The 15007-nt window shown below is 44.6% G+C and overlaps 1 protein-coding gene across 1 annotated transcript; it reads left to right on the forward strand.

The window, feature by feature from the left end:
* Positions 1–6183: 6183 nt before the first annotated feature.
* On the forward strand, positions 6184–14686 carry amotl2a (angiomotin like 2a). The gene is made up of 10 exons (XM_080769878.1): positions 6184–6379; positions 7194–8006; positions 8136–8322; positions 8958–9102; positions 9211–9303; positions 10833–11128; positions 11317–11513; positions 11625–11726; positions 11847–12022; positions 12381–14686. The coding sequence occupies exons 2-10, from the start codon at positions 7270–7272 to the stop codon at positions 12614–12616; spliced, it is 2169 nt and encodes a 722-aa protein (XP_080626004.1). The 5' UTR covers positions 6184–6379; positions 7194–7269; the 3' UTR covers positions 12617–14686.
* Positions 14687–15007: the final 321 nt, after the last annotated feature.

Raw genomic sequence — 15007 nt, forward strand, 5'->3', positions numbered from 1 at the left:
TCTTCCTGCTCCTTTTCTTTTCAGATTTGGAATATGTAAAAAAAGAAATATGTAAAATGAATATAAGTATGTAAAAACCATAACTGAAATGAAATAAATAAATATGAAATGAAAAATAGCCAATGAACAAGTTCACAACACGACGCGCTGTGTTCCAGTATATTTTTAAATAGCTTGGGGAAAAAAGGTTTTTCAAAATGGTAAAAAAATGGCTAAGAAGTTTAGGGCGTAAGCTAATCTTGAGTAGCCGCAGACAACTATTCCACAATCTCCGAATGCTATATAGATGGAAGCATTCGAAAAATGTCGGAGACAACAGTCTGACTCGCAACACTAGGCATAAGGGATAATATAGGGCCCAAAGACTACATCACACATACACAGCAACAACCTTAGTGTTCATGTTCATTAAACACTGGAAATGTACAAAATGTATGGACTGTGCACCCCAGTCCAATTAGCTGCATTTGACAAAGCACTCGGTTTATTGGCGGTTTCTGTCCTTGAGCACTCTAATCCTTGTGGGTTGTTATCCACCCTGGAACACTCTGCCATATCTGTTGGCTTTTAAACTGGACTGTCATAGTGACTCATCCTGCTGCTTGGCTCTACTGTCTGTTTCTGTTTAATGCCACCGACTGTCTCATCTATAAAACCAGTAAGACGCCTGAGGGTGAGAAGCGAGGTCGCATGCACGCATCCCTCTGGGTGACAGCAGACTGCTGGGCGAGCGCTGGCGCTTTGGAATGGGGGTCAGTTAAAAGGGAGACATCAAAGAGGAAGGATGGATGGGGAAGGATCAACATATGGAATGTCAGAACAGGTCAGCTCCATATATGGAGATCTAAGGGTTTGATGTCAGATGTAGAGTTGCTGGCCAATATTGATGACATCAGTGATCTATATATACAGTATGGGCTTAATATTGATGATGGATTTCCATCCCTGATGATGTCACATGCTCGACACACAAACTGACGTGAAATGCGCGATTCCATAGTTAACTGAGACCTTCGGTCACAACAACTATACGCAATAATAACAAAGAGTAAGTCATAATATTTACCAAGTTTTTCCTTCAGGACAGTCCTCACCAACCAATGCAGAGAGCATTAATTTGAGCCCATATGCTTTGTAAACAAGTGAGCAGTGATGACAATGGGTCCCCAGCCGTGGCTGCCATAAAGCAGTGAAAAGTGATGATAATTCTCAGGGCCCAAGGCTACAAGGTATTCATTAATGTCATCACATATGTTTTAAGGGGCCTGGTATCATACCTATTCATGGGATCCAGAACAGTCCAGCTCGTAGTTGATTTGAACTCCTATTGTGAACGAACAATTAAATTATTCTTCAGAAGTCAAATTCGAAATAGTTTAGACATTGGAAGGCAACCCCACAAACTTTATTTTAGTTGAGGAAATAAACAGAATGATGAGTCCTCATTTTGGAATAAATGCAATGCAGAGTATGCCTGGCTTGTTTCCTTCCTTGCACTGTAAAGTTCTCTCAATGTTATTATTACCCATTTGTAACTCAGAGTGTACATTTGGTTACATCTGCACTCTTATGAACACATTTTACAGTGTACCAACTACAATAACACTAGCGCAGCAATGTGTCTCATGTGTTGATGTGGCTACATGATGCATGACATCTACACATGTCTATGTGTATTTAGTGTTTAGTGTTTGATGGGCATACAGCAGATGTCATCTCCCATGTGCTCAACATTATCCTGCTGGCACATCATCTACCCGCCATTATCCGGCTGGCAAGCTGGCAAATACAAAACAAGCATCTGTTTGTGTCAGTCAACGATGTTTTAAATGTGAATAGAAAATGTACAAAACCCAGCACGCTTTCTCATATGGTGCCATTAGACCCGATTAAATATTGTCTGTTTATGCTAAGAATGTGTGTGGGATTCTGTACTTTTTAATCCTTAATGTTGTTTCAATCCAGCACCTTTGTAACCCCTTAAACCCTATATACTTCATTGATTGGGTCCACCAGGGGTCTGTTTGATTGATTGAATATTTTATTAACAGTTTGCAAATAGTACAGTAGTATGATTATACATATATGGTGCTAAAACAATGGAAACAAGCCATAAGGGCTTGTTTCCATTGTCCTGAGTATTCAATTAATCAAGACATTTAAAGGCCTACAATAATATACAAGACATCAACACTGGTAGCAAAAAAACGAATACGTATAATGCGTATATAGTTAATGGTTTGGGGGGGATCTTTGCTGATCTCTTTGTTGAAAATAGCCAATCTACAAGCTCACGATCTTGGACATTTTCTATTTTCACTGAATGTTTGCCTATTTTAGTTGAATGTATGCCCATTATACCCAAATTAGGGACATGACGTGATGTTTACAGTATGTGACTACAAGACCTTATCTTCTTGATTAGAAAATGAAGCATACAGGTACTATTTAGTACTTACACAGATCTGGGGGTTAATTTATAACTTTTAAAGTGTGACTCAAGATTCTGAAGTGTATCCGTGCCAGTTTGGTGAATTCTTGTCTGCACTGCTGTATGATCCTATCAGATGTCGCAGCAATCAACAATTCTGTTTGCAGCTGTTGGACTTCACCTGCCATGCAAATAGGCAGGTGGTTGGCATTTGCCTAAAAGAGATGTTAAGAGATTAAGTAACCTATACATCTGGCTGGTTGGAACGGGGAACAAGTGGGGACTTGTTGTTTGCAGACAGCTCCACCATCACCTCGAAACGACCCTTTTCATAGCCAAACAAGGTCAAGTGAGAGATTCATGCATTTAGTCAAATCACCCCCCCCCCCCCCCCCCCCCAACGCACCAACCATTCGCCAGCTGAGCTTGATCCCAGGGTCTCCTCTTATGCAGCGTTGCTGACATGCAGAAACCTTGTATCTCCATATTTAAACTTTTTATGTTTTTCCCCCGTAAACTATGCCCTACTCTGTCATACTAAAAAGTTAATAAAATAGCAAAAAAATAACAATAATTCAAGTGAAATTGAAAGTCTTAAGTCTGTGAAATCAATGACAAGTATTGAAAAGGGCTTGTGACTAACTACTTTGCATTAAGGCTGCACAATATATCGTATCGTCGAGGTATGAACATGTGCAATATTGTTATCGTAAAAAGGCAATGGTATCGCGATATATCAATATATCATCGATATATTGATATATCGTCTATCATCCACTTATGAAGCCAGCAACATCCCATCCATGCTAGTTTTCATTGTCGTTACACTTATAATATCAAATAAGTGTGAGAACCCAGTAGCATTTCAAATTAAGAGTGATAGAGCACCGAAGTCTGACGTCAATATCGGTAGAGGGTGCAAATCCACCGGTTCATGTACTTTTTATTTGCATTGTAATCCCCATAGGGGGTTTTAGATCGCCTCATATAAGAACTGTGTTTGAAAAATAATATGTAATAATATGTCATCCAGGCCGTTTCACTCATATGGATATGAAGAATCAACTGACTGAGAGAAAATGCTAATGTTACTGCTACTGAATTAGTTACATTTTCGCTAGAAACAGACTGATGTGAACAGAGTGACTGATGCAAACGATACAGAGATACCTCCCTGACAATAACGCAGAGACAGCTTGTTTATTTTTGGACCACAATGCTTATTTGAAACGATTTTAAGATGACCCCATGTTATTCTCCATGAACCCCTTGGAACCAGGGGATGAGCGAGTGACGTCAGGACTTCTGCGCTCTATATTGACTTGTTATTATGCAGCTTTTTGAATAATGTTTAGTTTGTTGCAACACTTATATTTTGAACATATTCAAAATATTGAATATGAAATGTTAACGGTAATATCGTATATCGTATCGATATTGCAATATTTGGCATAAATACAGATATATATATTTGTCCATATCGTGCAGCCCTATTTTGGATCTATTGGAACACTCAACACAGCTGCTTTTTCCTCCTGAAAAATAAGCATTTTTGACATACAAGGCTTCCACCCGACAGCGACGTACACATGCATGTGCAGGAAGAATGCAGTGTAGTTCTGCTGCTGCTGGTGGAGGGGAAAGGACAGCAGATGGCAGGGCTGTCCCCGTCGTGTCTGCTGCACGGGAGAACAATGCAGCCCCTCACAGCCCTCATTAAGGAGGGGAAGGGGGGATTGCAGTCCACGGACAGCTGGCAGGCAGCGTGCCTCTCACCCGCCTCTCTCCCTCCATGTCCACAGACTGCACAAAACACACATGCACGCTCTCGCGCACACACACACTCCGCAATTAAAGTGGCACGGGCCGTGGCTTAAACATTTACCAGGCACATGCAAACAATGGGGCTTCTCCAGGAATAATCATTTATCCATGCTTCAGTTTAAGGAGAACTTTCTGTTGATCACCTGGAATAGTATAGGCCAGCAGACGGTGCCCACACTTTTTTGATTTGAGAGCTATACTTTCAAAATGACCAGTTCGACTCACCAAAAATATTATAGAGGGGGAAATGGAATTGGTAGGGTTTTGTATAATTACTTTGTAATACTATACCCTCTTGAAACCTCATTGTGGGTTTGAGACACTGACTTCCTTTTGAAGTCAATCAAATATTCTTTAGGCCATCTCATGTGGTCTACCTGCACGATCACAATCTACCTCTTGGGCACCCCTGGTATAGGCTATAATAGAACTTATTCCAGGCTAATATGAGCATGCATTGCCTAATATTGAGAACATGCAATGGGGCGGTGTATGGTGAGATAAAGCAAAGAGGAACCTACTTTATGGTTCCCCACTGATAACATCTCTGCCCTCTTGCTGAAGGGCCTACAAATGATAACATGGCCATAACATCATGTGCAAATTGCAATGTGCTACATCATAATATATCATTTAAAGATTATAACTTTTTTCAGAGGGAGAGATAGAGAGCGTGTGTACACTGTACCGTCAGTGTACTTGAATCGTGTAGTTTTGTGCAAGTTGATCTATGTCCCATCTATGTCTATGAACCCACCTCACCCCTGCCCACTTTGACAGGCTGGAATGGCTTAGGGTTTGACGACAGAGTACAGCATCTTGCAATAGGTCTGGTCCACAAGATTTGCTACAGCACCAAGATATCCATGTACCTGTCTAAATACTTCCTTAATGTCAACAAAGTCCACACCCACAACACCAGAGGGAGTTTAACAAACCATGTGCAACCCAGATTCGACACAAACAAGGGACTAAATTAATTTCGCTCCGATGCCACCAAATTGTGGAACGCCCTACCAACAGTCATTAAGACATGCAAATCCCTTGACTCCTTCAAAACTGCTCTCAAAGGGCACCTATACGAACGGCTGCAATTCGAAACTGGCCCCGGTAAAATCTGAATCCCCCACCCATCCCTTTTCCCCCTCACTGTATGCCTAATTCTAAATGGCCGAGCGGTTGCGCAAAATCCGCCCGGCAGCCCTGTTTAATGCAATTTACCTCCTCTATGATTATTTCCTGTTTTGACTATAGTTGTGTATGTTCATACGTCCCTAAATGTTTTGATGAATTGAAAATGGTGGGCCCTATTGTAAAAAGTGTCGTCCACTCACAGTTAACAGTTTTTTTGTATTGAGTTGTACTTGAATGTACTGTAATTCTGCAAACTCTTAATAAATCAATCAATGGCACAGTATGTGACAAAAAATGGCAGAGAAGCCATATCTCAATTTCAGAACCCAATAAAGCAAATTTTCCTGAAATAATCTTCCAGTGTAGCAAATTAACCACTTTAATGGGCCATCCACCCCAAGCATAATATCTATAAATATATAAAAATCGTTCTAATTGAATAACTACGACAATGGTGGAAAAAAAAATGAACACATCCACAGCAGTGGCCTGGTAGATCTTTTATTTTAAAAATATATATTTTTACATTTTAAAAGGGCTTAAGTGGGCTTAAAGCCATGCATGCAGGCATCTTGCTTGTTTTACATGACAGAGAGAGACAACCAGCTGAGATGGCGAGCTGCTGTTCTGAATCTGAATCCAGTCCTAGTGGATGCCCTGCCCCCTTTTTTTCCCCCTGTGTGCTCCGTGGTTCTGCTTTTGATCCCAGAGGGACTTGGAGCCTTTGCATTCCTCACATACCAGCCCCAGCGAACAATCAGCCCTCAGTTATTTATTAGTGCGCTGCTCTGCCTGAGCTGTGCTTCAGTCTGCTCACACAGAGCTTCAGTGCGCACACGCACACAGCACACCACGGTCACAACGCTGCTGACTGCGCGCTTAACACAAGGCACAGCCACAGAAGGAACGGATAGATTTTGGTACACACGCTTCAAGTTAAATACACTTGAGAGGGATTGCTTCGTTCGTCCCTAATGGAAACATAATTTGGTAAGTTGACATTTATTTCATTATGATTACTTTTGTTCTTTTCTGTTTCTGTAAAATAAGCAGACTATTCCGCGCAGTGTGATTTTCGCGGTGTGAATTGTTTTTGGGGCGATTGTATGTTAACAGTGTTGTTATTGAATATAGCCTACAGGTCAACGACAGTCAACCACGCTTTTAATGTTTACATTTACAATATTAAAGTAAGCTCTGTGGCTGAGCTATCCATATATTTTAAGCATAATACGGGTAAGATTCTTGATAAACAGCAGTATGTTTACAACATTAGCCTACCATAATCATCCATGCACTTAAGATTACGATAAAGAAGGAATTTAATTTGGGAAAAAATATTAAAAATAAAAGCATAAAAGTTCTCTAAAGCATTCATTTACAGAATGAGTGATCATATTATTGTGTGTGTGTGTGTGTGTGTGTGTGTGTCTTTGTTATCTGTAGGCTACATTCCAGTAATCAGTCTGTATTGTGTGTCTGTATGTGTATGACTATGATGAAAGTTATGCTTAGTGATTAAGCAATGGAATCTGCACTCACTGCCAGTGAGTAGGCTACATACGCGATGTTACTGTTGCGCTGGAGCACAAAGTCATCTTCGCTAGTAGCCTTAGATTCAGACTCTTGGATATATTTTAGCGATTCTGATCAAATACATCTAGGAGAGTCTAATACTTGACTAGTAGACTGTACATTTTACACATGTGCACACCTTTGAAGACACTTTAGGGGGTGGGTTGTTTGGTATTGTAATGTTGTGGTTTTGGTTACTGACCAAGATCATTTGCTTATCCATCTGCAGGTCTGTGCCTTTTTTTCTCCTCTTGGATATCCAACCGACCGCCCGCGGACACCCTCTCCACTCATTTCCCCGCTGCATGATTATGAGAACTTCTGAGGAATCTTCTGGCACGGTGCTGCACCGTCTCATCCAAGAGCAGCTACGCTACGGGAATCTGACCGATACACGCACTCTCCTCGCCATCCAGCAGCAGGCCCTGCGTGGAGGCAGCAGCAACAGCAGCGGCGGCGGCGGCAGTGCGGGCAGTCCGCGTTCCTCCCTGGAGAGCCTCACGCAGGAGGAAAGCCAGTACGTTCAGATGTCAACGCGGCAGGAGCCCCAGGGCCAGGAGCACCAGGGCGACTGCCCCCACTCAGAGAGCCCTGTGTGCCACCTGTACCAGCTCCACGGGGAGGAGTTGCCCACCTACGAGCAGGCCAAAGCGCACTCCCAGTACCTGATCTCTCAGCAGGGGCGAGCTGAGCTGGGAGTCGACCCTTGCGTGGACGTTATGGGGAGCTCGGGTGAGGGTCAGTGGGACATGAAGCGCGAGCATACACGCTCGCTCAGCGAGAGGCTCATGCGGCTCTCTCTGGAGCGGACCGGTCCCATAGAGAGCCCATCCATGAGCTCCGCACACAGCTACCCTCAGCTCTACATTGACACTCCAGATCCCGCAATGGCTCATAATGGACAGGATGGGACCGACCCACGCGGCCCTCCCCCGGAGTACCCCTTCTGCGTCCGCATCCCCGGATATATGCTGAGCCACTCGCAGGAGCACGGGCACTACTACAAAGAGCCCCCTCCCCCCTTCCACTCGCCGCATCACAGGTAATTTAGAACGCTGCCACCAGTCCACAGCAAAGGGAGCGGGGTTTGTCACTGGGTCGTTCTCACCTCTGTGTGTGTGTGTGTGTGTGTTCTTTCTTTTAACTCATTCTTCTTGTCTCCTCTCATCAGGTATGTGTCGACTCATAATCAGGTGGCTAACAATAACATCTACCCCTCGATGAGTCCTGCGAGCTCTGAGCTGTCTAGCATGGCCCCCAACAACAACCAACTTCAGATGGACCTGCTCATGCAGGAGAATGCAAGGCTCAGGAAGGAAGTGGAGGCCTACGCAGAGAAAGCAGCCAGGCTACAAAAGGTGAGAAAGAGAAGCTGGTGTGTGTGGCGGAGTAAAGTGTCACACCGGGGGTGTTTGCTAGTGCTGCCAATCAGAGTGATAAGCTATCTGGTAGTTTTATGAATAACGCACACATGGGGAGGGGGGTGACACTGCAATCGTTGAGGTGTGACCGTGAAACAGAATTGTGGACTTTCAATATGCTAATGCGACCCGATAAGATCAGCCTGTCTTTTAAAGCCATTGTGCCCTAATGTATTGCGTCTGGACAACACCACACATATGACACCGGTGAGATGGGACAAACCATTCCAGAGTTTGGAATGCCTTCCACCACATCCTGCTTCCCCTTTGTATGTTGACGGCCTACTGGCAAGTTGCCATGAAGCGAGATGAATGCCTTGACACCTGGGGCCCATAAGTGTCCGCTGAGGAATGTTGATTCCCACTTTTCAGAGGGTGTCAAAGGAGCCGTTAGCTGGCGGGCTTTTACGCGCCACGAACGCGAGCCAACGTTTTTTTTACATCCCAACGATCTGCTTTTTTTATTACAGAATACTGTTTAAAAGCCACCAATCCGGTATCACAAGGGTGCTTTCCCACCCAATAATGACTTAACACTTAACATTTTGTTTCTTTACATGTTTTCCTCCCAGCTGGAGTCAGAGATCCAGAGGATATCTGAAGCCTATGAGACTCTGATGAAAGGCTCTGCGAAGAGGGAAACCTTAGAGAAGACCATGAGGAACAAACTGGAGGCAGAGATTAAGAGGCTGCATGACTTTAACAGAGACCTTAGAGGTGCGTTACAACCACATACATGTTGACAGCTGTCTGCACGTGTGACAAACTGCAATCCAACTAAATGTGTGTGGTCGTCATTAATTATTTTGCCTTTGTAACTTACAGATCGCCTTGAGACGGCTAATAAACAGAGATTGACCAAGGAAGCTGAATCCACAGACCAGAAACGCCATGTGTTCGCAAAACTCCTTGAGCAAAGTAAGTAGAACCATGAGTTCCATGAGTGTTGTTTTTCCCATGAGGGAAAGTGTCTACTTTTATTTCCTCTTGAATAAGGCAGAGAAAATTCAAAGAAAGAATTCAGGGTCTAATTACGGGGCTTGATTTGACAAATTGCACTGCATTGTGAAACACGTTCCAGTGGCAGGGACATTAAGTTTCTTCTGGGATGGATTTCCTGCCACATTGAGGTGGTCTGTTCTGTTGTGAGGCAGACGGGGCCGCCTCTGGGGGACGTTCATTCCTCTACCTCCAATGTGAGGAGTTGCTCTTGGCACTTAAACGCCAGCCATTTTTCATAGCAGCCGTAAATGCGGCCTGGATTCCAGGGATGTTTTTTAGGTATTTCAGGCTGTTCCGGCCACTGGGAATGCCAGCCCGCCCCCTCGCCCAGACTTTCATAGCTGCAGACAGGGGGAACTAATAGGCCTGGAGGCTCTGGGGCATCCATTCCCAGCTCAAAATGACCCCTACATTGCTGGCTGTCCTTGTTTGGGCATTTCTTTACCTCAGGGTTTGGACTGATCACGAGTCAGTTGTGAATCCTGGCCTATTGTCCGGTCTATGACTGTGACACAAGTCTGATACATAAGTATGTTTTACTTAATGGCGTGACTACATATCACAGCGGAATTTACTTGAAAATGAGGTGGTCGGTTTTTAAATGTCTGAGTCACATTGGAAGGTTGGCTTTCTTAACGAGATACAAGTCACTTTAATGACTAGAAAAAGTATGATGAGTTGTTTTCTCCACTCAACCATCTGTGAGAATATGTAGTTTTGTTTCACATTGTGTTAGTGGAAGCGTGATTGCTTGCTTTCAAGCAGTTTTATTTGATACAAGGTATCAAATAAATACACTAAAACATTGTTTAGTGTTTGTGTCCTTCCCAATGGTGCTAATCCCAGCTCCTGCAGGCACATAGCGACATATGCAACACAAGTGCGAGAGGTGTAAATTATTTCCTTTCCCCCCTCATGGAATGCTTACATTTTCTTAAAAAAATGCTTGTTTACTTCATGCCCTTAGAGGCATTCTGAGGCTTTTCCCAGTACAAAGCTACGTCTGTGTGCTTAAGTGGATAAGAGGAAGTCTGCATTCCCTCCACAGACATGCAGCCCTCTTGTGTAATCGCTCGCTGTCTTAAGTGGCTCCGGCGACTAACGTGTTATTGCACTGTAAATTGTTTCTTCTAGACGTGGACTAGGTTTGATATGAAATTAGTCGAAGTGTCAAGATCTGAAGAACGTCTCTTCTTTGTGTTTTTTAACTTCAGTGGCTCATTTGCAGGTTAGAACAGGGTCAAATGGAATGCCCTTTAGCTAAATGCCTCACAGCGCTGGACAAAATGTCCCCTGATGGTTGACATTCCATTTAAAACAAAGTTCCCAGAGCATTCGCCTCTCAACCGATTGACCCCTTAATGGCAACTGCATAGACTTGCATGTACTGTATGTCTTTGCCACATAGACATCTGCATATACCTAACTAGTTCTATCTCTCTCAGATGAGGACCAGCAGCGGGAGCGCGAACGCTTGGAGAGGCAACTCCAGCACCTGCGTGTCTCCGGCGACGAGTGGCTGCGGAGGCGTGATGTCCTGGAGCAGGCGCTGGGCTCTGCGCAGGCTCGCAACCAGCAGCTGGAGGAGGAGCTGCAGCGAAAGAGGGCATATGTGGAGAAGGTGGAGCGGCTGCAGAGCTCGCTGGCTCAACTGCAGGCCGCCTGCGAGAAGAGGGAGGCCCTGGAGCTGAGGCTGCGCACACGACTCGAGCAGGAACTGAAGAGCCTCCGGGCGCAACAGGTGGGACCACAGACCGTTATCTCGGGGCTTCACACATTGCCATGTGTGAGGTCCGTGGAATAAATTCGTTTTGCTAGTGGTGCAGATACAAAGAACATAATACACCATAATTTTTTTAAGATAAAATGGCTCTTAATTTTTTCTTAACATCTTCCTCTACTAATGTCTGCCTTTTTTCACCTCCACAGTGGCAGTTCCAGAGCCAGGTGGGCGGCCCTGTAGCCTCCGAGCTGGTCTCTGCCACGCTGCAGCAGCAGCTGAGGGAGAGAGAAGAACGAATCCTGGCCCTCGAGGCAGACATCACCAAGTGGGAGCAGAAGTACCTGGAGGAGAGCACCATGAGACAGTTTGCCATGGATGCCGCTGCCACGGCCGCAGCCCAGAGGTACGTTGTTGCTACACATTATGAAGGATGGCAAAAAGGTACAGGAGGATTACAATTTCAGTGCATTCATAGAGATTACATTAATTTAATTATCCTCTTCTTCGCTAACAGAGACACCACCATCATCAAACACTCTCCCCGCCATTCGCCTGCTAGCAGCTTCAACGGTGACCTGCCTTTGTCTGGTCACAGACACCAAGAGATGGAGAATAGGTATGCAGAACACTTCCATTGCTCACTTAACCACTCATGCCCTATATATATACACAGGTATGTGTTTGTTTGAGTGTATTTGATACTCATGCCGTATTCCATAAATATTTGTGTGTTAAGGATCAGGGTCTTGCACGCACAGCTCCTTGAGAAGGATGTCGTGATCAAAGTCCTCCAGCAGCGTTCCCGGTGGGAGCAAGGCAGACTGGAGAAACAGGGACTTCGATTGGCCAGGTCGTTTCCTTCCATCAACACGGTCGCCAGCGGCCCAGTGGACTGCACTGCCATGGGGAAAGGTGAGCTCATACGGGTGTACGTGTGAGTGTGTCGGGGTCACAGTTCGTCTTGCCTCAGCCTGGAAGAATGTTGAATCTCAAAATGACATGCGCTATTAACAACTGTCAAATGACAACTGGCAGACTGACTAGCGTCGCCAGTCAGAATGTGCGCTTCCTAAAAAAACGTGGGAGACGACCCTTTGGGTGTCCCTCCTCAAATAGAGAGCATGTTTTTAAACCTGGAATCCATATCGTCTCTCGCTCCGGAATAGCAGGTCCAGAATAGTCGTGGGAGGCACTCAGAGCAGATGTTTGTGTGAGCGTGAGTGTGTGATCTGGTAATTAAACGGCTTCCTCTTTTTGTCTGCGTTTGTAGGGAAGAGCCTCTCGGATGACCAGACGGCTGCTGCTGCTGCCTTGCCACCTCCCTACCAGCGCCGCTCCCTCCCCAAGGCCCTGAGCCGAGACTCCAGCACCCAGAGCGACTTCCCACCAGAGGGGGCTGAGCTCATGTCAGACTCTCCCATGATAGCAGCTTCTGAGGCCTCTACCTCTGGTGGGTTCAAGAACCTCACCCACTCGGATGCAGATGTGGTTGAAATCCTTATTTGAAAAAGCCTGGACCGCTGAGCCGCGGCACATTTAACTGAACTACGAGTGTTGGCTTGTACAGTCTGGTTAAGACTCTAAAGGCCTTCCTCTGTACATGCTGCCACCAGTCTTCAAGACAGAGCCACAGATGGACATAGGGGAGTTGTGGTGCAGCCATTTTCACATGGACTTAAATGTATTGTTCGAAAAGACAAATCCTGGATGTGTCACAGGTAGGGGAGGAGAGCTGAGCTTTCCCCCCATCGTCTCTGTACACCTCAAACAGTGCCTAATGTTGACGGCCATGTTCTCTCTCAAGTCTTCAAGGTACCTATGGCATTTCTGCATTATTGCAGATGATAGGAAATGGAATCAGGCATATATAATATATATATTGTGCATGACGTGTTCATTTATAAATATTGTATTTATAACTGCTGCTCCACGTGAACCTTTGTCCCGTTTGACAAAAGAGGAAGAAAACGGTGACTCCACTCTAACCGCCCATTTCTGCCTAGCTGCACTTCCCCTTTTTACATTATACAGATGACTCACATTCCCCGGATCTTAAACACAATGTGGCCGAGGCTACTTTGGTCGTTCTATAATTGCCATAGGCCCCCCTCTATTACTGTCTCTTCATAAACTAATGGGAGTGCTTAGTAGAATTAGCAGAGGCATGCCCTGCGTGTTTACATGCCATGTTTTAAGATTGTTCTCTGTAACGGCGAGCTTGAGTGAATACTGATTAATCCAACATCAGCAGTCCCCAACTGCAAACGACGCAGTTGGTTCTCTGTTTAATAGCCAGTTGGGGCCCCCTGCTCTCGGCTCGGTAGAGGATTTGAGAACTTCCTTTGACGTTGCGGCCCCCGCGGAACATGTACTCTCATTTGCTTAAAAAAGAGCTGAGGATTTACCGTGTTTCGCAGGGGTCTAATTTTCTAGATCCCGGGTTAATGTGTGTGTGGGCCCTGAGGGGGTGGGGGGTACTTCGATGGCCACTGCCCGGCGTTCTGTTCCCTTCTGCTGACATGCTGGAGCTAATCTTCTCACATTCCTCTCGGAAGGAATGCTCCCGTTAAAGAAAAAGGCTATCTAGAGTCTGACCCTTCGCCCCTTGTTAAAATGGCATGCATTCAGAACGCGGTTCCTTCATTTGTTGCGCGCCACGGTAGCTGGTTCTTCCACGCGTGTCTAAATCTGTGAGAGTAACACGGAATTGGCCGACTAAATCTAGCCTGCATTTGCCATTCTATTTGTTGTCACAAATACTGTGTTACATGGCGCCCCCCGGCCCATGCTGCCTCTGTTGCTCAAGTAGCTCGCATATCTGCGGTCAAAATGCAGTCAGTGGACACTGCTGAATGTAAATCCCTCTTTTGTGTAAATGCAGAAGTGTCAAGTAGGTCTGTATTTAACTGGAATGTACCAGGATCCAGAATAGTACTTTTTCCGATCTTTAAAGGGGAATATCACTAAAGTTCAGTATACAATATTACACAGTCAGGTATTTTATAATGACAGTGGCCACCTGGTTCGACTTTTGGGGTGTTAATTGGTATACTATGTATTTTCAAAACTATGTCTATAGAGTTGGCCTCCTCCAGGATGTAATGAATGAAAAGGCTACACGATCATATTGACAGCACAGACTAGGGTATTGATCTACAACCTAACAATATTGTACGTTTTCACTGGTATTCCCCTTTAAGATTTAGAATTTCAGTTTCTCACAATGCATTTGCTGGTCAGTGCATTGTGTTGGATTCAGTTTCTTTGTAATGTGTTGTGATGTGCCCGTGTGAGTATTTGGACTGAGTTTACATAGTGCTATTTGAAGTGAGAAGTGAGATTAATATATTATACCTTTTTTTCCCCCCCCCCATTTGTACATTTTGTATTTGTTTTTCTCTTGAGATGCCAAAGATTTGCATTCATTATTTGCATTAAGTTATATGAACACAAAAGGTTTTGTTTAGATGCCTTGCTCTAGCTGGTTGACCCATTATGATGTTGCTGTGAACTTTTTGTAATGGAACATTTTGTATTATGCCTTAACATTTCACATTAATAGATTAAAATTCTTAATATATGTCTAAATGTGTCTGGATTTTATTTTCCACAGAATTTTTTGCGACAAGTAGTTCTTGCCATGACCACTCTATTATGCAAACCAAAGTGCGAGTGTGATTGTGTGTGTGTGCATGTCTTTGTGTGGTGGGACCATTCTGACTTGAATACAATTACAACTTTGTACAGCCTGCCGCTTTGAGTCTACTGAAAAGCATTAATGGTGTCTTACTGATCAGTGAAGAGCTTCGCTTAACTCTGCAGAGAAAAAACAACTCCACCTGCTTTACTGTTGGGTGTTGGCAAGCAACCTGCATTTGGGGGGGGGGGGGGGGGGCG

The sequence above is a fragment of the Protomyctophum bolini genome (genome assembly GCF_963924005.1).
Source record: "Protomyctophum bolini genome assembly, chromosome: 8".
NCBI classification, from domain to species: Eukaryota; Metazoa; Chordata; class Actinopteri; order Myctophiformes; family Myctophidae; genus Protomyctophum; species Protomyctophum bolini.